The 27,595-nt window shown below is 45.2% G+C and overlaps 1 protein-coding gene across 7 annotated transcripts in view; it reads left to right on the top strand.

Moving 5' to 3' along the window:
• The window catches only part of LOC119464960 (uncharacterized), a 101,149-nt gene that overhangs the window by 32,927 nt on the left and 40,627 nt on the right, over positions 1 to 27,595 (top strand). For all 7 annotated transcript variants that reach the window (XM_049669034.1, XM_049669053.1, XM_049669037.1 and 4 more), the window contains 4 exons: positions 1,342 to 1,412; positions 8,436 to 8,502; positions 9,546 to 9,622; positions 11,904 to 11,931. In XM_049669034.1, the coding sequence (XP_049524991.1) occupies positions 1,342 to 1,412; positions 8,436 to 8,502; positions 9,546 to 9,622; positions 11,904 to 11,931 (243 nt within the window). The remainder of the gene's footprint in view (positions 1 to 1,341; positions 1,413 to 8,435; positions 8,503 to 9,545; positions 9,623 to 11,903; positions 11,932 to 27,595) is intronic.

The following is a 27,595-nucleotide window of genomic DNA, read 5'->3' on the forward strand; positions in this document are numbered from 1 at the left end:
TTGCTCGCTGCTGCTGCCACGCTTCCTCAATCCAGCATTTTGACAGCGAGTTTTCGCGGTCATCAAGTGGGATGTGTTCATGCGTGATACCATGCTTGTTAATGCGCAGAGAGCCACGGCGGTGGACGCGCTTTCGTGCGCTCCCGCTATTGCGTCATTCTGCCCGGTACGGGCGAGGAATGCTGGGATGCGTGGCCGGTGCGGCTCGGCGCAGCAGGTGAAAAATAGGTATGGAACTATTCATGCACCAGCAACGTTGGAATGCATGCAATGGTGCCAGGCATGCCAGTTGCGTCGTGTCGTTGGAGTATAGACTCCGACTGCTTGCCACCATGACGTCGTGGAGCGCAACCCACGTGCGCATGCCTGTGTTGCATCACAGTATATCTGTGGCTTGAGGGGAGCATTCACCGTCTCGCTTGGCTGCCAAACTTCCAGGCAGCCACACTGTAACGGGAATTTTGTCTCCCGCAACTGCACTATAAGCGATATGCGTATACTTAGTGACATGGGAAAATGAACGGGAGTCTGAAAAGACCGTATTATATCTGGTCCTGCACTATAAGGGGTTATGTTATAAGTGGTCTATACTGTGTGTGGCTGTCGTGGTTTCTCACTTCACTTTGCTATCCTCCTCTCAAGCACTCTCTCGTCTTTGCCACACACACTCACCAACTCCATGTAGAACAGCATAAGCTACGGCTTGTGTCAGCCAACAGGAAGGGCATCTTCATCGTCCACCTCTGATCGCCTTACCGTGTGGCACTGACTCACCAAAAGCTTAGCAGTAGGATCAGTGGTGAACAATGAGCAAGCCTTCCTCTCTTCTCAGAACACACAGCCAACTGTCTTCATGTTAGCGCTACTGTCCTTTATCAACCAACCATTCAACAGCTTTTACCTTGATAACATCATGCATATGACTCTACCGTTGCACAAAAGCCCGTAGAGGAGCACAGGATTGTTTTTTAGCTTGTGGCTTCCTTGTGGTGTATATAGTGCAACCATATTCACCAAAGCTGATCATTGCAGTATTCTCTGCATGGTGCATGCATTTTTTTAAAATGTGTTCAAAATGTCAGAGATGCTTTAGGAACCCTTTAGTCATGGCACGCTTGCTTTAGTTAGTAAATAGTTCATTGCACTGTGTCACTAATTGTATTGCATAGTATCAGCTCTGGCTTGCATTTATGTTTTACTAGTTTCACTTCTACACGTGATAGAGAGCTGAGTCAACATATAAGAATTGCGGATGAACACAAGGAAGTAAAGCGTTCAACATTTTTTTTATTGAGTGTTGCCATGTTTACTAGTTTTCTTTTTTATTTACTTCTTTTCCAGATGGATTGTGTAACATTCTGTGTGATCTCTCCTGAGGAAGTTTATGGCCCTATCTGTCGCCTGTCTTCCCAGTAAGTCCTCTTTTTTTGTTTTCTTCTGCGAAAATTACCACGAATACTTACCTTTTCAAGGACTTTTATGTTCTGGGCTTTATATATGAGCCATTGAGAATACAATTTTCAAATTGGTGTACTGTGTGTAATTTGAAAACAGTACACAAATTGCTGCCTCATAAACCACATTCTCATCCCTTGATCCTGGATGCATTCATGGCTCAAGCTGGCCACAGCAGGGCCATGGTCCTGATAAAAAAGAAATTACACGTGTTTGCACAAGAAATATTGATTATGCTTTTGTACAAGAAAAAAAAAAAAAGAGGGAGGGAGGGACTTGATCCTTGTTGAGTTCATGCTAGCGAATGATGGGAGCATTCATTGCTCTCTTGATGTGTTAAGTAAGTCAGGGGAGCACCATGTGAAAGCAGGTTATTCTAAAAGCTGCAGGGGATGACAAGCAGTCTTTTGAGTGAAATTGTAGATTTCCTGCTTTGTGTTGAAATGCACCGCTTCAGAAGCTGCTCATCACTGTAATAATCTGGTGAGTATAGGTAGATTTATTTACCATGACCAACAAGTATTGCAGGGCTCCTTTTACCACTTAGGTGTGTGTGTGCATGCATGCATGTCGTTTCTTTCTTTTTTTCTTTCTTTCTTTATTTTCATGTCTCATTTTGTACAGAAACATTGTTTATCAAACAAGAATTCATGAGCCACATTTCTTTAAAGCAGCTTTACCTGGAGTTGTGCTGATGAGTTACCAGTTCATCAGTTGGAATGCTACAGCCATTCACATACATTGTTTGCGATTAAGTTGCTATAATATAAATGTCATCTTGACCTGCTGTGGTGGCTCAGTGGCTCTGGTGTTCTGCTGCCGATCGCTAGGTGTCAGGTTCGATTACCAGCTGCAGTGGCTGTACTCTGGTGACGATGGAATGTAAGAAATGCTAATGTACCTAGCTTTTGTTGCATGTTAGAGACTTTTGGGTGGTCAGAAAAAAAGGCCAAGTGCAACAAAACTTCACTTTGGCTAAATTGGTAATAAATGAGTGGTATATACTAGCAAAGTAATTTGTGTAAACCTGCATGGCTGGGAATGTATCATTTTCTTATTAACAGCCTTTAAATAGGAAATGAGAACAGGGGCAGACCCCACCATGGCCAGGAATGACGCTGGCTAGCACTCCCCAGGTTAGATCTTTTGCATATACAGTTAAACCTGGATATAACGAAATTGACAAATTCCCGAAAAACTTCGTTATAAAGAGGATTTCGTTATATGCAGGTTCGGCACGAAAATTCGAAAAAAAAATCGCTTACCGTATTTACTCGATTCTAACGCGCCCTCAATTGTAACGTGCACCCGTTTTCCGTTTTCGTCGAAGCATTCATCCTAGGAATGTCACACCAGGAACCGGATGCATGGACGCGTGTCGTTTTGCACAAGCGCGAGGCATCTTAAACGAAGAGCGAGTCTCACGATGGCGTCGTAGTGTCGTATAGTGTTACAGCAGAACCCCGCTGTTACGTTCCTGGGGGCTGCGTTTTCCCGGCTGTTACGTTCTTTTCGGCCGGTCCCGGCACAGCTCCTATAGAACCCAATGCATTGGTAACCCCGCTGTTGCGTCGCAACTGTGGGACCTTTCCCGCATCATACGTTGCGAACTGCCACCCCGCGCCAGCCCGAGCGGCCATTTTGACTTTTCATGTTGCTTGGTTTGGTAGCTTGACAATGGCATTGGCCGCCCAAAGTGCCGGGGGCGACAACTATGACATATTTTCGGTTTCCGCCATCGAAAGTATGGCCCTTGAGATCCGTATTTGCTATATAAAGATGGTGTCTATGACACGTTGTGGCCCTAAAATTGGTTTTGGCTCATAGATATTCCGTGTAAAGTCCAAGGACGAAATGCAGTCGCCGCGCACCGTATGCTGCATGTGCGAGTGAAAACGTGCGAGGGGAGTCGACGACCGCGTCTAAATCTCGCGCGCGCAAGAAAGGCAGGGAAGCGCGCCTTCTTCCGTTGCGCTCGAGGCACTGGCGAGGGGGGAGGGATAGCGGGGCGGCGTTGTACTGTACTCGGGCATCAACTGCGTACTGCGCGGCGGCGCGCGGTCGCGCGGGCCGTATCTTGAAGGCGATCTGCGTTGGGGCAGAGTCTAGCAGTGTAGGTGCGTCGGCGGCTCATAGCTTTGTGCATGCTGCGTGTTCTCGGCGCTCAGTTTGCGTTGAAGCGATAGACAACAGCACGAAGGTCACTTCGCTCGCTTCTCCAGCGGCGCTTCCACACGCCGCCATCGTTTGACAGCGCATGTCCACGCTCATCGAGTGTCACAGCGTGTTGTACCAGCGCGTCGGAAACATCAACTGAAAAAGGAGAGAGTGCCGGCTTGGCGGGCTAGGCCAGCTGCAGCAAGCGGCAGGATCAGGTTTGAATGAAGGAAGGGGGAAAGGTCACGCCCGCGGCGGCAAGATCGCCAGGTCGAGGGATGCAGGCCCGCCTCGCACACGCACGCACACGTGCGCTCGCTTCGCATTCTGTCGCGGCGGAGGAGGTGCTTCCAGTTGCTGCTCGCACAAAAATGACAATTTGGGGCGAAATCTCTAGGTTGTCGGAGCGGAAAATTCGTTATATCAAGGGGGTCTCCCGCTGCCACTTCGTTACGTAGAGGTCTCAAATACATGCGCTTCTATGGAGTAACGGCGGGGAATAGAAAAATTTTGTTATATCCAGGAATTCGTTATATGGAGGTTCGTTATAAGCAGGTTTAACTGTACATAAATACTCAAGAATGTGGACTTGGGAGGGCTGCCACCATAGCACAATTGGTAGTGCAACGCACACGTAATGCGGATCTTGTGAATTCGGCTCCCACTGGCGGCAAGTTTTATTGCGATAGCAATGATATGGACACTTCAACTGGATTTCTGCCGTCAGCGTCGGCGTCGTCGCCATCGCTGTGAGGTTCCGTATAGATTCCAAGGGCGATAAAATCGTCACCGCGCGCTGTATGCGTGAGTGAAAGTGCGTGGGGGCCGCACGTTATCACGGAGAGCGAACGCACGGCGGAAAGCAAACGCGACCGTCGCGCGAAAGGCCATGGGGGTATGGGGGGAGGGAGGCGGGGCAACGCTGTGCTACGGCACCAAATGCGTATCTTGCAACTGTGCGCAAGGGGAACTGGCAACGCAATCTCCCACGCGAAAGCAAAAAAGCGGGAAGGCAGCGCAGGGAGGGAGGGGGGGGGGGGGGGAGCAGCTTCTACTCTGCCAACAAATACGCTTGCAATGGCTGTGGTGGCGGTCGCCCGCACCGTCTCTTATCTCCACACGGCTCTGACCTTTGTATGCGCTGTGCATTCGCCGCTCAATTTCCGTTGAAGCGATAGACCGCACGATTCTTCGCCCGCTGCAGCGGCAGCACTTGCTGCCAGCGTTTTGACAGTCGTCGTCTGCTGTCATTCAGTGTTATATATATTCATTTTTGCTTGTGCGCGATGACACCACACTTGTCAATTCAGTTAGAAAGCGAATGTGTCCCAAGTTTATGCAGCCGATAAAACTACTATCCCTACTCCGAATAGCACTTTCATTTCCCTTAAAGGGTCCCTGAAACGGGCTGCAGAAGTTTTTTAGGTGCGTAGTTACAGCCACAGTAAAACATTTCCACTGCGATTTAAGTGAAGCATCTCAATTTGAGAGAGCTACAGGTGACGAGAAGTTACCGTTACTCATTCGCCAAACAATCGGGGCTGAGCTCTGCCTTCACTGGCTCTGTGTGCTGTGACGTCATGGCATCTACTTCCGTTTTGGAGCCAGCGAGTGAAGCCTCTCCAACCTCTCCACTAGCTGTTTGGCTGTCAATCCCCAGCTAGAGTTATCCAAGCAGCGTGCGTTGCGAGCATTCTGTCGCTGCGCCCAATCGCTGCATGAGCACAGTATTGTGGTAATCCTCCGGCGTGTAGTGACTGCTGCAAACGCGAAGGTCCAGGCGCCGATAGGATACCGACAGCCTGATACACCGCAGCCACTCTGCTCGCCTTGCAGAGGGGCACAATATTGCAGCTTGACTTGTCGCCAATCGCTAGATTTGCAGCCCACAACACAGGGACAATTCAGAGTGCTCGTAAAAAGAAACCTCGATAGCAACAGTGACCGTGCAGCTCGCGTCAACATGGCACACCATGTAACACAGGCAGACAACACTTGCTGTGCGGTGGAAGTGCTTGAGTGTAGTGATAAATTGTCATTGTGTATTCTCTCTATTACTTTTTTTATGGAAACAAATTAACCAATATTCCAACTATTACAAACAACATTTGTTCACCATAAAGTTGTAAAACTTGCTGATGCCACAATGTGGGTAGCTAATCGGATAGCTCACCCAACTGACGTTGCGTGCCCCCCCCCCCCCCCCCTTCCTTTTGTAGAAGGGGACAGGGCAGCTGAAAATTCAGGGGAGTGGCCTGCTGCGATCAGTAGAGATGCACATTTTTAAAACCCTATAATAATTTACATGCTTTACACGGAGCGCTTAATAGTGTAACTTAGTGATAAGAAGGACCTGCCCTAACGACTCATTATGTTTGTACAAAATCGTCAGAATTGTTTCAGAGTCTCTTTAAGCTTGTCATTTCTATGCTTCAATTAAAGTTACAAATAATTTCCCCTATGCTTTCCTTGGCTTCGTTATCTGTTAGCTTCATATGGTTGTGACTAACAAAAATTGAGCCCCTCGGTTCCCCTTCTTCTCCAGGGAGAATGAGCACTGACCGGCATCAAACCTGCAATTGCAGCATGTGTCCTAGAGTGACTAATTTTTATGTTAATTACTGAAAATTTGTGAGCCAGCTAGTACATATTGCAATTTTCTGTGCAAATAATATTAGTCCTCCTTTTCGAATAATACAACTAAAATGGTAGAATTGTGCTATCTGGCTCAGGCGATTTCTTAAAATGTGCTCAGACCTTAAAAAAAGAGGCAATACAGTAATTACAGTAAAAATACAATACAGCAATACAGCAGCCAGCACCACTCTGAGTGGCGCTGGCTAACACACCTAGGGCTAGATATAGCAAACATAAATACCCAAGTTAGTGGACGAATTGATGGCTGTCACCGTAGCACAATTGGTAGTGCAATGCACGCGTAATGCGGAGGTTGCGGGTTCGGCTCCCACCGGTGACAAGTTATCTTTTCGTCCACTTTCATTTCCCTTTTCTTCATTATTTCTACATTCCAATTTCAACCACACTTAAATTCCCCGATGCTTTTCTTGGCTTCATTGTCTGTTGGCTTTATATGGTTATGATTGAACCTCAACAAGTGATATGTTCTGATGTGAAGAAAACAATGCCAGTGTCTTGAAAATCAAAAGCAGGGATTCCTAAACTAGGTTCCATGGGTGGACTTATGGGGTTCCACGAGAGGCCAAACTGAATTAGGCCTTCTCCCCCTGTCTTCCTCGCTTTTTTATTTTCATGTTTTCTTGATTTAGAGAGGTAATTTCGTATTGCAGTTTGAATGTAACAATGCAATTGTACATCTTGTGCACTTAGCCAGTCTGTGTGAAGTGTGCAGCAGTGACACAAGATTTATTGCTGTGCAATTTTGTGGGCCCTCATTGGCTTCTGCCATGGATGTGTTTCGTTCATGCTTGGCATCATATTTACCAGGGTAATATGAATTGTAGTTGTTTGATAGTGAAGGCATTCACTGTTTCATGAGCAGCTCACTTATCCGATGGTGTGAGGTGCACATGTAATGGACTCCTTTTGGAGCCCTCCTTTTTTTGTTTTCTGATAAACTAGGCAAGCAATGGTGCCAAGTCTATTAGTGAACAATGCAAACAAAAAAAAAATGCTATATTGTTGCAATATTTGATATTTGTCATGCACAAAGCAGTGGTAAGCACAGTCATCCTTTAAAGTAGTTAGAATAAATACATGTCACTGTACATCAGTCTCCTTTACAGCTCTGCGAAGTTGTGAGATGGCTGTGCTCAGAATTAGTTTTTTTTTTTTTTTTTTTTGTACATACAACGCTTTCTTTGCATCACGACGCCATCTTCAGTGCACTCCATCATCAGTCTTTTTGGCTTCTAAATTGTTTTAGTTTTTCATACACTGAACTGCCTTCTCACATCCCATTGCAATGGATTCCCACATTAAGCATTTGTCTTAGGGTCTCGTTTCAGTGGTTGACTTTGGGACCCTTGTCTGCATACTATCTGTACATAATCATTGCTTGTTGAATGAATGAAGAATAAACAAACTATAACTGCAGGAAATGAAGGCCAAACTTCCCCCTTATGAATTTCATGCCAAAACCTCAGCACCAGCATGTCATTATGACATCATGGAAGTATATTCTTGTATTTGGGATGTTTTTGTTCCATAAAAGGGTCTCGTAGCTTTCCAAGTTCACTCTTCAATTCCTTTACAATGCAATGTACGCCTTCTTTACTAATAAACAGTTAACTAGAACAAGAGTAGATGCTATCAAAATTTGTGACTTCACAGCAAGCTGATTCACCACCTAGTCAGGGTGGTGTAGCTACCTTTCCTTCGTTTTTGCTTTTCTTAGAGTTTAGGAAGCATCCTCTCACAGTGAGTGGCCATTTTACTATTGCAGAAGCATAATTTATTAATGTAGGTTAACTTAATATTCCTTTTTAGTGTCCCTTTAGTTTCCATTTTCATGTTTACCTTGGGTTACTTAAAGAAAACTAAGTGAATACTCGGTGTTGGCATTTATTCATCTGCTACATTAAAATTATGGACCAATGATTGCATGGAATAGTGAAATGCTAGTCATCATGAATCACATCAACGCTAGCCCATCCCGCCTCATACAGTGGAGGATGCACTGTGCTGCATTGGCAAAATTAATGGCAAAATTAATGAATGGCGTAGTGGGTTCACTTGCGACGTGAAACATTGAAACTTGTCTGGACCTCATTAAGTTTGATGTGCCATTATTACTTTTTAATCACTAGTCCTGCTCTTTCTTGTTCTGGCTCTCCCTCCTTAAGGCATGCTGATGGAGTGACGACCTTGGATCTGAAACCTGACCCTCTTTTGCAAGGCCCAGAGACTGAGGTATTTTAAATGCAAATACATGTTCAATTAATGATACTGGAACAGAAAACGTCAACTGGTGCTTATTGTGCTGTCAGCAAATAGTCCTAAAGTTCCTTGGAGACGTGCACCATATAGGCAAGGAACAAGCTATCAGATAAGTCAAAGAATAAGGCATTTGCTAGCCTAATCAGTGGTTAAATTTCTGGCATAAAAATGTTTTTTTTTTTCTTCAGCTATGATAAATTTGAGAGATTATATGATGGCTTACTTTGTGTTAAAATTAAGCTTTAAAGCAGAGTGGCACACCTTTTTGTTGCTTCAGTACACTTTTTTTGTTCCCTCCTATACCCCTCTCGTCTTCAGTGCTTCATTGTGCGTGCGAGTGACAGTTCACTTTCATGCACTATATTGCACTGCCTTGTGTTCTTTCTGTGTAGTCGTAGCTATGCAGGTGTGACTATTGTCACATTCTGAGCTGGAGATGCTTACTCCTGGATTTTGAGTTTTGGTGGTTAAATAGAAAAAAGAAACTGAAGAAAATGAAGAACAGCAGAGCATTCTGACAAAAACTGTTAGAGGTCTGCTCTGGAGCATGTCTCTGTCCCCCCCCTCCACTGATTTCATTGGCATTATTCTGGGCGTTCGTAATACTAATTTTGCAAATGCATAAAGTCTGGCACACAATCTTGGAATCAGAATTTCTTCAAGGTGTTTCAGGGCACCTTTAAATGCAACATCAAACTTGGGACTATATTCAGTAGAACTCTTGCACATGCACTTCAGTTCTGTAGCTTTGGGCTCTGTTGCCACTAAAAGTTGTTGACAACTATGAGCGTTAAAAATTTCTTTAAAATTATCTTTCATACCTATGGTCATTTTAATAGCTGCAATTATAATGTGAAGCTTTATGCAATAATCAAGGACTCAAAGAAGATTCCTCGCAGTGAATATTTCACTGATGTGAAATTTGCTGTAGTTGGTTTCACCTGTTTTGATGGCCCTGCAAGAGACTACCATAGTCTGATGACCATTTTCTCCCTCTTTCCTCTATATTTGTGCAGGAAACTGGAGCAGCAACTGGTGCTCCGAGTAAGGTTGGTGGGAAAAATACAAGCTGTCGAACCAAGTTTTCCACAAAGTAAGATAATCAATGTTTTCACTCAACATGCAGTAGGAGCAGCTATATTCAGAGTTTTACGGCACAGCCACGGTGCTTTCGAGTTCACATCTAAGATAAAATTCTTGCACAGAATGTGTGTGTTTCATTCGAAGTTTTTAATATGTACAGTGCAGTCCACTTATAACGATATTAAGAAGAATGAAAAATCCAATCGTTATAACCGATCATCGCTATATCTGGAATGCTGATAAAAAAAAAGAATATATTTTTGAAGTCCCGAAACCAAATTTGCCACTTGCGGTAAAAAATCTATGTTGTAGAAAGTAGGCTGGAAAAAACAAAACGTTTATTTATACCTCTAAATAGCATCTCAATCGTTAGGCGCGCTGAAATAGAAATCTGCATTTGCTTTTGCAGAAGTTTCGCATTCACAACCGCCGTGTGCGTCGCGTCCAGCTGCTGCGCGAACACTGGCGGCTATAACTTAGTGTGCGTGAAATCAATGAGCGACTTGATCGACGACATTGCACTTTGGTTGAACATCGGGGTCGGTGTCAATGACGGGCCATTGTCAATCTCGTCGTCACTGCTGCTGCTGTCGTCGCCTCCGTCGCACAACGCCGCCGTATGTCGGGACAACGATCGCCTCGGCAGAGATCTCTACGCAGAACGAGGCAGGACTACCTACACTTAGAAACTCCTCTGTTGAAGCACCACCTATTTCATCATCAGTAGTGACGTGCTCCCAGAGTTCGGTAATGTCAGCGGCTTCCACTGTGTTAGTTTCACCCATGAGGGTTTCGTCCTGGTGCACAAAGCCCGCTTTTTCCGTTGATCGGCATGGCCACTGCTTCTAGCTTTCGTGATCCTGGCGCTCCCGGTTTTCATAATTGTCGATATCATCGACTGCGCGAGCTTGTACTTCTTCGACTCTTGCTAAATTTGCAGCTTTGTCCCGAGAGACACGGCTTGGCGCTTTGTCAGCGCACCTCCCGCTCCTTCCGCGGCGATTTTCCATGCTCGCTGAGAGCAGGAGATTGTAAAGGCAGCGTAGGGCGCGCAGGCGCCGCTCGTTTATCACTGTCTTCCTCCCTCTCCTCTGAACGCTCTTGCGACCGCTGGCGACGCGAACGCGAAGCAGCTGGCGCCATCTTGTGCACGCTGCGCCAACTTGCGATGCTCTCCATAGCTTTCGTTCGCAATCGGCACGCAGACTGGATGCGCAGCGCGGTAATGGCAGAAAATACGAACTCGCGTAGGCAAACTTTCGCCCCGTCTTAGGAACAGGCAACTTAGGAACACAAATTTCGCAATTATTCTGCATGAAAAACGCTGCCCAGAAGCAAGATTTCGATCGTTATATCTGATATGCAGTGAATAATATATAGTTATATATGTTTTTTTTTCTCGTAGCCCTAATGCATAAATTGATACTCTTGGGTCGACTCATCGTTATAACTGATATATCGTTATATGTGGTATCGTTATACGTGGACTGCACTGTACATAATCTTATAAACAAATATGATGAATCTGTCGCTTGCTGCATTTTCTAAGCAATAATTCTTTAGTGGTTCTCCAAGATCCAGTAATTATATGTGAACTTGAGTTTATTGCACCACTAACATGACTGCAACTCTTCACATGACTTTCACATGAGCACTTGATGCTCTGTAGTGCTGTTTTTGCGACTTCATGCAGTGCATTGCCTCTGTAAATTGAAGCTTTTCTTAGATCAGCTTTATCATTGCTTTCTGGAACAGCAGCTTAAATTAATTAAATTATGGGGTTTTACGTGCCAAAACCACGATCTGATTATGAGGCACGCCGTAGTGGGGGACTCCGGAAATTTTGACCACCTGGGGTTCTTTAATGTGCACCTAAATCTAAGTACACGGGTGTTTTCGCATTTCGCCCCCATCGAAATGCGGCCGCCGAAATGCAGCTTGTGTGCTAAGAAGGCAGATGGCCAAAGAGCACATTCTACTACTAGTGTATGACATAAAGCAAACTTACTTGCTGGCTAATGAACAAACCATTTAAAGTGTTACGCTACATGTGAAGGTGCATGGTGCAAGGGAAACAATTTGTGCCAGTCATCTAAGCATACACACATTTGTAATGTCAAAGCATGGCTATATTTTTCACGCATGCAGTAACAGGCTTGCATAGTCACCACCTCATGCATACAGTGGAGTGGTCTTTATATTGTAAGTGGGCATTAAATGCACATTAACGCAGTTGTTGTTTTTTGAGGTGCTGTTTCTCACTTGTTTGCTTGTACTTTTTTCTTTCTTAGCACGCCAGAGGTGTGTGGAGAAGCTGAGGTAAGATGATTTTTCTGTTATGATACACAAAAAGTGGGGTTCTGCAATGTGGTACACAAAATGTGGCCAAAATGTGGTTCTGCAAACTTCTTTTGACAGCAAGCTTTGCTGTTCTTTCGAAAGGCCAGGGTACTGAGTATGTGCACGTACTATATTTCTTCACCGTGTGTGCTACCATATTACGCAGCAACAAGAAAGAGACAAGGCACACAATGTCACATGTTCTCAATAGTAGCTATGAACATGAAACTTTAGATGATTAAATTCCATGAAACTGACAGCAATTGCTGAAGATGTACAGACTTTATACTTTGGCTACTGGAACTTGGAAGATTTGGCCGCAATGTCCTGTCAGCGATGGCTTTGGAAGTTAAGTGGGGCAAGGCAGCTGATTGCTTCTGCAATGAGCGATTGTCATACGAGCCTTCCCTCATCTAACATCTTCAATGCGCTTCTAACACCCGTTACATTGAGTCCATGTCATGATGAACACAGTGAGGCAGACATTAGTCTAAAGTAATTTGCGAGACCAGCAGCATTAAACGTGTAGGAAGGGGCTACAGCAAGCTGAAACATTAAAACAGGTGAGCTTTAACGTTTAGATGAATTAGCGCAACTCAGAAAAAATTTCGACGACACTTATACTTCGCTTTTAGAGTGGAACGCGATAGCATTCAAAGATCCCTGACTGCTTCTCACGCTTCCCAACAACTGCAAAATACTGGCGGCGAATGCTATGCACAAAGGCGAGCTTTCTGGTAGAAACGCGGCCTCTTGCGTGGGGCCATCCCGGAGATATTGCACAGCCATGCCAGGCATAATTTTCAGGTTTCCGTTTTTGTTTCGTACTTTTAATATTTCAGTCTGAGAAGATTTAACATAAAAGGCATGCGCTGTGGGTGTTTTGTTTCATGACATTTGTTTGTAGATTGTCATTCTCAAAATTCCGAGGAATAGCTTTGCCAAGAATGCAAGACAAGGTATGAGCAACATTAATGATAGAATGGTGTGGCATACCTAAATATATTTGGAGGGCCTGCGTGGTTAGTGATGATTTTCTCAGCTGCGGGCGGGAATGCTGACACCGACGCCGGATTTTCTGTGACACGGGGCCCTTAACGCTATCGCGTTAAAAGTGAAGGAAACAAAACAAGCACGATGAAACAGGAGACAGGGTGGCGCTTAAGGAGTGTTGAACTTGAATGCATGAGCGTAAACTTTTTCTGTCTGGCCATTTGTTGACTTGCAGTTGCTTCAGGTATTAAAATAGAGCTCATTGCTCTTTTTTTATTTAGTTTTTCCCTTACAAGTTAAGGGATTTTGGGTTTTTATCCTTAAATCCAGCTTTGGTCTTTTATGAGAGGAAGGGGGGGGGGGGTAGAATTGGGGACATTCATTGCTATTTCTTTACAGAATTGCTGGTCTCTTTTAAAATCAGCGATTGTGTTTTGCTGATGTTGATTTCATTTCATCTTTATATCAGCAGTTTTTTTTAAAGGTGCAGGGATTCCACATATGTCAATGCAATTCCATCTTACAAAATTGCATAGTTTTTTGCTTTTCCCACCAAATAGTTATACTTAAAGATGCAAATACTGCCTGAATAAAGACATTCCTGACACTCCTAATTATCATCTGTGTAATTATCACCTGACACCTCCTAATTATCATAAACTAACAGAGATTGATCATACCCTTTTACATTTTGGTCTAGCTCATATAATGGAGGCCTCATATACAGTAGAACCTCGCTGATATGTTCCCGCTTAATACGATTACCCGGCTCCTACATTCACAATCGCGAAAAATAAACATAACCCCACAGAGGAACGTGTTAATACGTTCCGGTTAATACGTTCCTGGAAAATAGATTATTTGGCAGCAACGTTCAGCAACTGCGGTCGTACGACACGTTCTGCAGCAAAAAATTATCATTCAGGTGTGCAAAAAGGCCACTCTCATGTGCTTGTGAAGTGCTAAGTGGCAGGCGGCCGCCGCGCCACTTCTCTGCATTGCTCGTTCGCCCGAAGTCACAAAGCACGGCAGCAGCTGCGAGCGAATTGACCTTTGCGCTACCTCGCCCCTTGCTTCAACGCGAACTACTAAGCGGCAAAAACAGCGCAGCGCACGCGCGCACGGCGCTACGACTCGCCAAGATTGTAGCGGAGGTGATGGGGGACGATGCAGCAGAGGTGGTGGCGGACGCGGCGCCTGAAGGTGGCAGCAAGAACGAAGGCTTGCGCCCACCGGCTACCTTCGCCGAAGCCCTTGCTGGCGTGGAAGCCTTACAAAGCTTCTTCAGCACGAAAGACAACGAAAGTGCAGACAAGGGTCTGCAATGTGTGCAAAAGGAGTTATTTCTGTCCAAGGGTGAGACGCACCAGCAGAAAATACAGTCAAATCTCGATAATTCGAATTCGAAGGGGCCCGAAAATTTGTTCGAATTAAAAGGACTTAATTACGTATTTGTGTACCATAGCGCTATGTACGAATGGTGCGAGTCGTGAAATCTCGCGGCGTGCAAGCACATAGTGAGCGAGGGCCACGAAACTGCCCAGGCCGGCCAACGCTCACATCCCGATACTGCCTCTTCCTCTTCAAAACCACAATCTCTCTCTCTCACATCCCGATAACGGTAGTGAATGAAACTTCAGGGAGCGGGCGGCACAGGCACGGCGAGAGAAGGAGGTTATAGTTAGAAGGGGTGAAAGTTTGGGTTAAGTGCAGCGCGATGACGCGCGCACTCCGAGACCGTCGAAGGTGATAGAGGAGGGTGTCAGGGAAGCGCATTTGGCCTCGGCAACCCCGTCTCTTCGGTGGCTCCCCTCGCCCTCTCTCTCAACTCCCTCGTAGCTGCCTCACCTTCGACTGTCTCCGTGTGCGCCCGCCGCCGCTCCTGCCGGCCCAGCGCCAGCTTAGCCCGCTCCCCGAAGTTTTGTTTTCTGTCATTGAAGCGAGCGTTGGCCAGTGTGGCCAGTTTCGTTGGCCGGACTGGGCCTCCGCGTTGTCGCTTCCCTCTGCAGCTGTAGCGTTGGCCGAGACGTCGGCATGTACAAGCATGTTCCGGCGCGACGCAGAAACGCCGACTTTGCCATTTGAGAGAGAAAATTTTCGCCACGGTATTTTTTTTTTTCTTTTTTATTTCTCTGCGCGGCGTTGAGGGGTCTCTTCTAAGCTTTTGCTTTATGGCGGTGTCGGAGCAATGCGGGTTGGCGCGCTGCTGAGAGCATTGTCGGTGCGCGGTTATGTTCGAATTAACCGTCGCAAATGCTTTCGCATTCGAATTACCGAGCGTTTTCGCCCATTGGAATACACATGACCACAGTGTCAGTTCAAATTAACCGAAAGTTCGAATTCAGCGTGTTCGAATTAACGAGATTTGACTGTAACTATGTTTTACAAGAAATAAATGTTTTCTGCCCTTGTACCTCAATATGGGCTTGTCAGCTTCAATTTTTACTGGATTCAGATTGTATGTTTTCTCGGATCGTACGTTTATTTTTCGCATATATTTTGGAAACGTTTGAACGAGGTTCTACTGTATTGAAAAGGAATGGGACAAATGCATTAGCAAGTTATCAGTTTCCGTTCATGGGAAAGAATTATGGCTTTACATCTGTACATTTTTCTTTAGCCTGTATTCCTGTTCATGTAGATCTGTTGAGAATGGAAAAATGCACGGCGATCACCATTCATAGGTAAAATATATATGCAGAAAACTCAAGTGAGCTTTCACTGGTAGACCGTCACCGCAAAACATGGCAATTGAGCAAATGGCACACACCGGGCGTGCCCACTATCTCTTCGTCGTCTTTGTTATTGCAAGTGACACGCTTAAAGATAAATGCCTGGTACAGCTTTATTTTTTTCTTAATTGACAAGGTTTTGGTTTTCATATTCTTTGTGATGTACATGCTGTTTCACACTTAGGGGAAAACTCGGAGCCCATTGCATCGCGATATGGCGAGCACTGGAGTCGGGCAGCGGCAGCAGCTCGCGCAGGCGCTTGAGGGTCAGAATCTTGAACCGCGTCGTCTGCTACGACAGCACCTGCTCCGTGCACTGCCAGGGCAGTGCACGGATTTCATTGTTACTGCGGGAACTGAGCCCGATATTCTTTACTAAATGTTGTGGGACACCAACCTCTGAGCCTTCATTGCCAATATGGGGTTCTGCAAACTTCTTTTGACAGCAAGCTTCACTGTTCTTTCGAAAGGCCAGGGTACTGAGTGTGTGCACGTATATTTATTCACCGTGTGTGCTACCATAATGCGCAGCGACAAGAAAGAGACACCAAAATGTGCGCACAACGTGCTCGGTCTTTATTTGACTCGAAAGGAAAACAAAGCACTCAACAATAATAACTATGCGGGTCAAACATAATGAAACAAATGGGTACAAATAAAGGAATGCTTTAGGTCAATACTTTGAGCTGGAAGTGATTCTTCTTGACAATTGTTCATTACACCAGACAGGCCCTACCCGCCGGCGGGGAAATGCACGCGTCACGCTCCGAACTTCACTTGACAGCACTCATTCTGGAGGGCAATGAGGTGTAAAGTAAGTCGATTAGCGATGTGTTCATGCGCAGTACGTCCCACTTACTGAGCAAGTTGAGCAAGCGAGCAAGCAATCGCAGTACCTCCCACTCGAGCGTCTGCGCCTGTGTGAGCTGCTGCCATCGCCCGACTCCAGCGCTCGCCGCATCGCGATGCAATGCACTCAGAGTTTTCCCCGAAGTGTGAAACAGCCTGTACCTAAAAGGCTCTGTCGCGCATGTACAGTTTTTATCTTTAACAATTTTTTATTCCCCAAAAATCAATGTGCAGGCTGTGCTAGCTAAAATTGATGGAGCTTTAAAAAAATGTGAGAACGAAACTAAATAGATATTCTTCACAGTGGAGTTAAGAAGCCACCAGTAATTTATTTATGGCATTAAATAATTGACATAGCTCATTAATTACTATCCTAATTGACATCACTTAAGTTGTAGACAATTATAAGAAACATTGAGTTAGTATAGTTGCAGCAAAATAGAATTAGCGTGCTTAATTTTTCCAGCTGAAAAACATAGCCTGCGAGGCATGAAAAATACTACGTGCATAGCTGCCAACTTTGATGATTTTATCGTAAAATGCCTGAACTTTGTAGCGTGTTTACCATTTTCGTATATGCGCTAGTGGTTTTACGATTTCTTTCTTTGTCTACAGCTTTGGGCAGTATCTAAATTAAATCTTGAAATACAATAATCGACCGATTCTTCAGAGCCCGATTTTCTGGACTCGCTCGATTATTTTGACGAATACCCACAGGAGCGCCACCCACTCCATTGAGCCCTTGTATAATGGCAGCCATATTTTCATGCATTGTTATGTGAATATTTCATGAATAAACTTCATGAATGTTTCTATCTCTGATGCAGATCATTCTAGCTGCAAATTATGCCTGTTTACAGCTTTCCTACAAAACAAAAGTTGTGAATTATTTTAATAAACAATCCACATCTTAAGTACCAAAGCAATGCCTAGTATTTTGAACCAAAATTTTGTATTTCTGAGCTTGGACCATAGTATTTTTCAAACCTTAAAGTTGGCAGGTATGCACTTGATTATGCACCCATCTGCACCAGAAAGCAGCGTCTAGGGGTGTTACATCTGCGACTTGCTCCGCCAAGCTGCGCCAAAACCATAAATATGTCACGAATTGCACCCAATCACCAATGGTTTGCGTTCAGGACAGTTTTAGAGGAAAGTGGCAGTATAAGTAAATAGCTTGGGTTTTGTCAACTTCATCCTCAGGACATCAGGAGTTGCAGCAGTTGTACGTTGAGTATTGTGTCATTCTAGTCTATGTTCCGGTGTATATTTTGCAATGCGCAGTCACATTAGCACATCCATAAAATTGTGTTTCTTTTTTTTTTGCCAAATGAGCAGAGGCGTAAACGTGAGTGGCCTGCAGTGTGCCAGCCACGTGGTGGGGCAGAGCTCAACCTGACAAACACAGAACTAATATTGCTGTAACCAAGTGTAAGACATTTTAAACATTTAAAAAGGCAAAGTATGCATGATTACGCTGCTGCCGAAAATTTCCACTGGCAGCAAAGTAGCGTGTTTACGATTTTTGTATATGCGCTAGTGGTTTTACAATTTCTTTGTTTGTGTGCAGCTTTGGGCAGCATCTAAATTAAATATTGAAATACAGTAATCGACCGATTCTTCAGAGCCGGATTTTCTGGGCTCAGTTTTTGCTATATTTGCTCTGTGTTTCTCTGGTTGAGCTCTGCACTACCACGTGGCTGCATACTGCAGGCCGCTCAAATTTACGCCTCTGCCCTTCCGGCAAAACGCCCAGACCGTCTGCATTTACCAGAATAAAGGACAAGCTAAATCTCTCCATTGTGGTAGTAATCTGCCGGGTGTGAAGTGTGTAGATCAAATGTGTAGATCCTGGTGCTGATCAGATACCAACAGGCCGATGTGCTGCAGCCACTCTGCTAGCCTGTTTCCTTGCAGAGGGACAAGATGCACAGCTTGACTTGTTGGCACTTGCTAGATTTTCAGCCCACAATGCTACAAGCGTGATTTATGGTCCTCTAGAAAAGAAACCTCAAGACCAACATTGACCTCACAGCTCACGTCAACACTGAGCACATTGTAACCCAAGCAGATGACATTTTCTGCGTGCCGTAAGTGCTTGAGTTTAGTGATAAATTGTTGTGTATTCTCTTTCAATTACTTTTTTTTTTTGTAGAAACAAATTAAACAACATTCCAACTATTACGAACAACATTTGTTCACCATAAAGTTGGAAAAATTATAGATAACGCAAAGTGGGCAGCCAACCCGACTGATGTCACGTCTGCCCGAAAGCTACGTAGATGGTGACAGGGCAGCTGAAAACTCGCTAGGAGCGGCACTGCGATGGACATTTTTAAGACCTTATTATAAATTACACACTTCATGCAGAGCACTAAAATGTGTAACTTAATGTGTCACTTAATGATCAGAAGGACCTACTCTAACGACTATGTACATTTGTACGAAATCCTCAAAATCATTTCAGGGTCCCTTTAATAGCAATTTAGATCACTCAGTATATTTTATTTGTGCGTGTTGTTTTGATTACGGCGGCGCGAGTAGGTTTTCAAGATGTATGCAAAAGCTTCAAATCGGCTGTGCATTGCTTGTGAGGAATACCGTACAGCACATAAGTCATATGTGAGTCTAAGGACATTCGTTACAAAGTCATTAAAACGGTGTAACTGCTTCTGCCAAATAATGTTTTTCTCACCTAATGCGTACTAGCATCAAAGGGACCGTACAGTGTCTGAAGTAAAGTGCATAGTTTTTGCTAACGGGAACCCCTTCCATGCAAATGTACACTGCAATCCGCGAATTACCGCATCACAATGGCATTAAACGTGTTTAAAGCATGCTACTAGAGGCCTCTCTGCAAAATTTTGGCCAGGCAGTGGCCGCAGTGTCTGTGTCATTTAATGTGGAAACTAAAATGAAAGAGAAAAGTATATGAACATGTTTGTGCCGACCAAGACTGATAATGTGCAAAAGATCCTGCACTGGAAACCTTTAGGTTGATAACGTACCACGAATGACCATGGCCGCGGTTAATAAAGCACGCAGCAGCAATGCCGAAAAGGGGATTCGTTGTACTGTGGCAAGCATGCCCAGTCATTCACGGCATGAATGCTGAAGCACTCTACATCAGCCACATCCACAGGCCAGTAACATGCTTGTAAATTTTCACAAAATTATGTACTAATAGTCGAAAACACGTCGTTTTACAAAGTGTTTTTAGACAAATGATTTGAATTATGGGAAAAATACCCTCAGCGTGCAACGTAACCATCTAAGCAAACACGGAGCTGCAGATACGCTGTCGTTCCTACGTTGGCCGGTGTAAGGTGGTCCCCATCGATGCGCAGTATGAAATTCCCCTGGCATACGCTGGAGCTCCACCAGAGTGCCCTAAGCCTGGCATGGAAAAAAAAACTGCGGGACATAGCGTTGAAATGTCAAAAAAGTTTTTTTCTTAAATTTTTTCTTCTTAACTCTCTCATTGCCATTAGAAATGTGCTCATTTTCAGTGCTTTCATGCTTGAACATGTTGTTTCAAGACACAGTAGTCGCAACGTATACCGCAATGCGTAAAGCATCAGGCTGTCTGACCAATTATTGCTGCTTTACCTTAATTCAAAACACCAGTGATCAGCACTGGTGTTTTGAATTAAGGTAAAGCAGCAATCATTGGTCAGACAGTTTTCTAGAATTCTCATGTGAAACTTCAAAGAAACACCTCTAGGAACATGAATGAAACTAATATTTTGCCATTGTTAGTATAAATATGGACAGCAAAAAAAAAAAAAAAACTGAAATGTACAAAATATGCACCTGGCTCCTAATTCACAACTTTTGTAAGACGAGTCACGTAAAATTATAATTGTGAAAATTTGTTGGCATCAGTACTAGCCATAGTGATGACCATGCTATGCGGGAAAGCCGTACTTCACAAATGTGAAAACGGGTGAGTTCCTATTCTACAGGGAGCATTTTTTACTCATTGAAGCAGACACCTGGTTCGTTTTTGACTTCATCCTTTAGGCTCGTGAAGCAGTGGTTATCATATTGGGAAGCATCCACAAGCTTTATTGTATTTTATTGTCGTGCTTGTTTAGCTTCTCTCTGTACGAAAGCTGGCCTAGCGTCCGCCTTGAATTGGCGCTAGAGTCCTTGCATGCTTTGTACAGTATTTGTACATTAATGTCCAGTGTTTCACAGTATTGTACAATTATTAATATAGGCATTTGCACAGGCAGCACATTATTAAAACAGCCTAGATGTTCGATCGGAAAATTAGACAACCCGAGAGAAGCTTCTGTGTCTTCACTGCTGCTGTCATTTAAAAATTATGTTGTTGAGCCGACCAAAGCACCACTTTTGTGTCATTTTATTGAAGTGCTAGCAGCACTAGAGGCTAGCTTCGACAATACCTCCAGTTGAAGTTATATTTTTCTAGACTCCCCATTCTGCCATAAATTGTCAAATTTGACAAAGAGTTAAAGTTCAGTCATCATTTCAGATGGTGCATGACGTTTGCTAGTAGAATTCCGTTGGAAATGTTTAACAGCATGTAGAGAAACTGTCGATCAAATTGATCAATTTCTATAGGCGTAATGAAAGCATTCAGCTATCCTTTTTGGTCGGTGTTTTCACTATTTCTTTCATTTAAATGTGTGCTGCCATGACGAGACCAAGAAAGCAGCAATAATTGATCAGACAGTTTTCGAGAATTCTCATGTGAAACTTCAAAGAAACGCCTCTAGAACACGAATGAAAGTTGTTGTTTGTGCCCTCTGAAGTCATATTTATGACAAATCTAAAGCAATTTAAAAAAAAATACTGCTCCCCGCAGGGGCGTCTGCATCAGCAAGCGTTTGGTGTGTTGTGACACCACGTACCCGAGCACATGAGGGTTGGACCCTCCTGCGTGTAGCCGTGTGCGGCTTAGCCGTGTTTGGGGAAAAGGGAATCCTAGGGGTTGAGCCAATACCAGCCAGGTGTTTGGACCTTTATGGCCCCTCGGTGGATGCAACACACCTCTTTGGTCTCCGCTTCGCGTAGACGGCACCCCCGGAATGACCCACCCTGGGGAAAAGTTGCCTTTTCCTGTCCTCTCCAATCTTCGTCTTTCTCTTTCACTTTCAATCTTTCCTGTCCTCTCTTTATTTTCCTTTTACTTCCGACTTCATGGGCAGCAAGGGTTAACCTTGTGCATTATATCCAGCCTTGGGTATAGGTATTTATTTATAGTGGGGATGTACCGTTGGCGTGCACAGAACTGAATAGTTTGTACTGTGTCATCACCTAGTTTGGCTCCATGGTGGACGGCGGCCATCCCTGCCGAATATAGCAATCTTATTTATGGAATCCAATTTTCCTTCACTACCTGATCGCTCCCTCAAGAGGGGCCCCGCACTGATGAAAGCTTCAGTTTTTTCATGCAACTGAAAGAAACATTCCCAAAGTATCATGTCATTCACAGTCGGCACGAAACCAAGACAGTCTGCACAATATCTCCTTTTGTTGTGGCAAAATCGTTGGCAGAATCACTTGGCCCAGGCTGCAAAGTAACCAAGATGGGAAGTGGCGACCTTCTTCTTGAAGTTCGTGACAAGACCCAGTACAGCAAATTGTCAAAACTTATTGCTTTTGGAGACATCCCTGTATCAGCAGGCCCACACAGATCCTTGAACACTGTCTGCGGTGTCATCTCTGAAGATGACCTACTCGATCTTAGTGAGAGCGAGTTACTTGAGGGGTGGCAAGATCAGAATATAGTAAAAGTCAGGCGAGACAATAAGCAAGTCCCGACGAAACATATAATCATTACCTTTGGAACAAGTAACCTACCAGACCCAATGGAAATTGGATAGTGCAAACTCTGTGTACGGCCATACATTCCGAATCCGCGCTGATGCTTTAAGTGTCAGCGTTTCGGGCATGGTTCGCAAACCTGCCAAGGGCGCACCACTTGTGCAAAATGTGCATCCACTGAGCACTTATCTGACACCTGCACTTTCACCACCCGCTTTGCTAACTGTGATGGAGATCACCCCGCGTACTGCTGTTCATGTCTGTCTTCGAAAAAAGAAACACAAATCATTGAACTCAAAATCAAATTTAATCTCTCATTCCAAGAGGCACGCAAACACTTCTCTATGCACAACCAGTCTAGTCCGTCCTACACCAATGTGGCGCGCCGAGGGGCAGCGCCATATCATTCGGCGGCTGCACAAGTCACACGGAGTGTGACGGCGGTCACGCCATCAGCCCCCCCCTCCCCCTGGAGCAGCCAGCGCTGTTCCGCTCCCTGCCAAGGAGGGCCAGGAGACCCGCGGGCCTGCCGCACCCAGGGCCACTGCCCGTGCAGATAGGCCCGAAACTCCCGCGAACATGCCCGCTGAGCGGGCACTATCCACCATCTCAGATGAGGTGATGAATAGAAGAAAAACACCAGCGTCTCAGACGCCCAAAGAACAGCACAGCTTCCTCAAGTGCGCCGGGAAGAAAGAGAAAACCCCCATCACGGAGCCTGGAAAGGCCTCGTGAGCTAGCTTAATCTATCTCTCTTTGACATAAAGCACAAAACGCATATAAAATGGATACACAGATACTACAGTGGAAGGTTAGGGGTTTACTCCACTATCTAGATGACATTAAGGAACTCCTACATAAGTTCAATCCAAGGGTGCTGTGTGTCCAAGAAATACATCTTAATTCTTCACACGCAAACTTCGGCAGTATGCCATTTACCAAAAAGGCCGCAATAACGCCCTTGCTTCGTCGGGCGGTGTGGCCATAGCAGTAGATAAAGGTGTTGCTTGCCGGCAAGTACAGCTTAAAATGCCTCTAGAGGCAGTTGCGGTCCATGCAGTACTCTTTAATAAGATGGTAACAATTTCGTCACTATGCATCCCCTCGAACTACCACCTATCAAAAACAGAATTTCACAGCTTCATCTATGAACTGCCCGAACCTTACATTGTCGTTGGAGATTTAAATGCACACAACGCCCTTTGGGGAGATTGTCGTTGTGATGCCAGAGGGTGCTTGTTAGAAAACTTCCTCCAGTCTACAGGTGCATGCTTACTATATAAGAAAGAGCCTACATTTTACAGCCTGGCAAAGAAAACATTCTCATCAATCGATTTAATCATGGCATCTAGCACACTCATGCCGTATCTACAATGGAACGTGATTAAGAATCCATATGGGAGTGACCATTTTCCAATTGTCACAAAATTAACAAAAGCTGATGAGTGCTCTCCACGTGTCCCTCATTGGAAGTCAAGTTGGCCGACTCGAAGCGGTATAAAGAACTCACACGCATGAACTGGGAAGACATCTCTACACTTCCTATCAATGATGCAGTCACATATTTGACAGCAGTTATTGTTGATGCGTTGTCACTATGTATCCCCAAATCAAATGGGTGGCCCTCTAAACGACGTATTCCCTGGTGGAATGAGGAGTGTAAGGAAGCTCACAGAAATCAAAATAAGGCCTGGAGTCACCTTCGCAACTCTCCGAATACCGAGAACTTGATCAGGTTCAAGAAAATAAAGTCGGAAGGTAGAAGAATTCGCCGTCGTGCCAAAAGGGAAAGCTGGCAGAAATACCTATAGCATAAATTCTTATACAGACGAAAGAAAAGCTTGGAACAGGGTGAACAAGATAAAAGGCCATGAAACTCATCCTCTACCATTAGTGAATACACAAGGAGACACTCTTGAGGACCAAGCTGATTCTCTAAGGGAACATTTTGAGTACATTTCTAGTTCATCCCACTACTCAGATACATTCCTGAGACACAAGCAACAAGCGGAGCGGCTGCCTCTGGATCGGAAAGGAGACAGAAATGAACTTTACAACCGTCCATTTAACATGGCAGAACTTCAGGCAGCACTAAATTGTTGTAATAAATCGGCCCCTGGAAGCGATCGAATAGTTTACGAGATGATCAAACACTTACACCCCGAAGCACACAAAACACTCCTATCACTTTTCAACGCCATATTCTCTGCCAGCTATTGACCCTTTTCATGGCGATCCTGTGGGCGCTGCCATGTTTGATCCCGTGGTGATGCGTCCATTGCTTGCCTCAACTGCCTCCGTTGCCTCCGTGTTTACAATGGATGTGTATGACGCCGGTGCGGCTTAAAAATCTGCTGTTTCGGGAGATATCGTAGACGGAGACTGGTGTACGACAGGGTGGAGTGGTAAGCTGTACTCTATTTGTTGTAAAAATGAACTCTCTCCATACTATCACACCGCATACAATGTTTTATTGTGTATATGTGGCTAACATCCAAATAGGTTACAAATCATGTAATCTAGTATTAAGATGATGTCTATGACGCGTTGCGGCCCTAAAATTGGTTTTGGCTCATAGATGTTCCGTATAAAGTCCAAGGGCGATAACGCCGTCGCCGCGCGCCGTATGCTTTTTTTCGCGCGCGAGACGCAGTCGTCGGCTCCCCTCGCACGCTTTCACTCGCACATACAGCATACGTCGCCGCGCGCCGTATGCTGTATGTGCGAGTGAAAGCGTGCGAGGGAAGCCGCGCGGCCGTATGCTGAATGTGCGAGTGAAAGCGTGCGAGGGGAGCCGACGACCGCGTCTCGCGCGCGAAAGAGAGAGAGAGAGAGAGAGAACTTTAATGAAAAGAATGGCTCAATGGCCTAAGCAGGGGTAAGGGTCAATGGCGAAAGAAAGCAGAGAGGAAGCGCGCCTCCTTCCGTTGCGCTCGAGGCACCAGCGAGGGAGCGAGGGGGGGGGGGGGGGGGGGGGGGGGGTAGCGGGTAGCGTTGTGCTCTGGCATCATACTGCGCCGCGGCGCGCGCGCGGTCCCGCGGGCCCTATCTTGAAAGCGATCTGCGTGGGGGTAGATTCTACGCAGTGTAGGTGCGTCGGCGGCTCGTGGCTTTGTGCGTGCTGCGTGTTCTCGGCGCTTAGTTAGGGTTGAAGCGATAGACAACAGCACGAAGGTCACTTCGCTCGCTTCTGGAGCGGCGCTTAACTGCGCGTGTCCGCGCTCATCGAGTGTGATGTGTTCATGTTTGCCTGTGGGCGCTGACACTATGTTTGTTAATTAGTTAATAACCGAATGCTTACAAGTTTATACAGACGATAAAACTACTATTCTTACTTTGTATAGCTCACCGCAATCGATACTTCGGCTGTCGGGCGAAACTACTTTTTGTCGCACGTAAGAATTAAAATAATATTGTGTGCAGTTCAACACTACTCCCATTTCTCAATTTTTCCTGTTTCCTGGCTCTTGCGTTTCCTGGCTCTTACGTTTTTTTTTTTTTACGGTCCCGTGAAAAACGTAACAGCGGGGTTCTACTGTATTTGCGAGCGATAAGTACAGCTTGGTCTGAATAAATTGTCTAAGTGGGCAGACGAAAACGGTTTGAAACTAAACCCCCCAAAAAGTATGTGCATCCTCTTCTCGAAGAAGAGAGGAGTAATACCGGATCCCGTTATTGATCTTAATGGAGAACATCTATCCGTGAGCCATGAACATAAATTTTTAGGCCTTATTTTAGACTCTAAATTAACTTTTGTCCCACACTTGAAATATTTGAAAGCGAAGTGCCTGAAGACAATGAGTCAGCTCAAGCTCTTGTCCCGCACATCTTGGGGAAGTGAGAGAAGGTGCCTCTTGAACTTGTACAAAAGTCTCATACGGTCACGACTTGACTACGGAGCCTTTGTATTGGACTACGGACTTGACTACAGAATTCTGCTAGACCTAGTGCTCTGAAGATGCTGGATTCCGTCCACCACTTGGGTATCTGTCTCGCTACAGGTGCATTCAGGACTAGTCCTGTGGAAAGCCTGTACATTGAATCCAACGAATGGTCTCTACATCTCCAAATGACATATTTAAGTTTCTCCTATGCCCTGAAAGGGAAATCAGATGTACATCATCCATGCCATTCAGTTATTTGCGACTTATCCACTGCCAGGCTGTTCCATAACCGCCCGGCCACTAGGCTTCCTCTGTCCCTCCGGTTGGAAGCATTATCCGAAGAAACAGATGTCCCTCTTCTAGAGAATGTCCTAATGGCTCCTACTCGGCTTCCACCGCCTTGGGAGTGGCAGACTATCTAGTGTGACATATCTTTCGTAGAAATATCAAAACGAGCACCTGAAGCACACATACACTCACATTTTCTTGAACCTCAGGATAAGTATTCTTGTGCTGAATTTTATACAGACGCTTCGAAGTCTCCTGCTGGTGTTGCTTAAGCGGCACTAGGACCATCATTTTTAATATCTGGCATGTGGAATCCATATACAGTGTAGACTGCTGATAACGTAAGTCGCCGGAGTCGCGAATATCCGTACTATAAGCGGTACCGCACTATAACCAAAACAACTATTTTATTGCAATAATGGACACTCCTGGCGCATTTCTGCCGTCGCTGTCGCCGTGCTCTAGGTTCTGTATTCGCTTACTAAATAAATTAACAAGCATGGTGTCACGCGCGCACAAGCAAACATGAACACATCTCGCTCGTTGACCACGGAAACGAACTGTCAAAACGCTTGAGAGACGAAGCGCGGCAAGCGCATTGACCTTCGTGCTATCATGCCTCTCTGTCACAGACCCCGTGATCGAGGCGCAGACGCCGGACCAAATTCCAAAGCCGACTTATCAGCTTCCGAAAATAATCCCACGAAAGCAAGGACAATTAAGAGTGGGCCCTCTGGTACGCCAGCGAACGCCGGTTGCTGTCCAAAGACCGAGTCGGAGCCCAGAGTTGTCAGAACACAACAAAATATATTCTTCACACAAGGCAGTTACACACACACTTGCACATTTAGGCTAGGCAACACAATACACAAATCAGATGGGTATTAACAAACACAAGAAAATAATTAACGACAAGCACTAAGAGTCCAACACGTAAAGTACAAAATAAAAATGAACACTAAGTGTCCAATCGTATTCACCAGTGTTGGTCTAGAAGTCGGACCATCTCGGCGTAACTCAGGGCAAATCTCGAAGAAAGAACTTCTTCCGGAAATGCAGACGCTCGATGAACTCGTCGACTAGCTTGCCTCGTCGACTAGC

This window comes from Dermacentor silvarum, chromosome 1 (genome assembly GCF_013339745.2).
Source record: "Dermacentor silvarum isolate Dsil-2018 chromosome 1, BIME_Dsil_1.4, whole genome shotgun sequence".
In the NCBI taxonomy this organism is placed as follows: Eukaryota; Metazoa; Arthropoda; class Arachnida; order Ixodida; family Ixodidae; genus Dermacentor; species Dermacentor silvarum.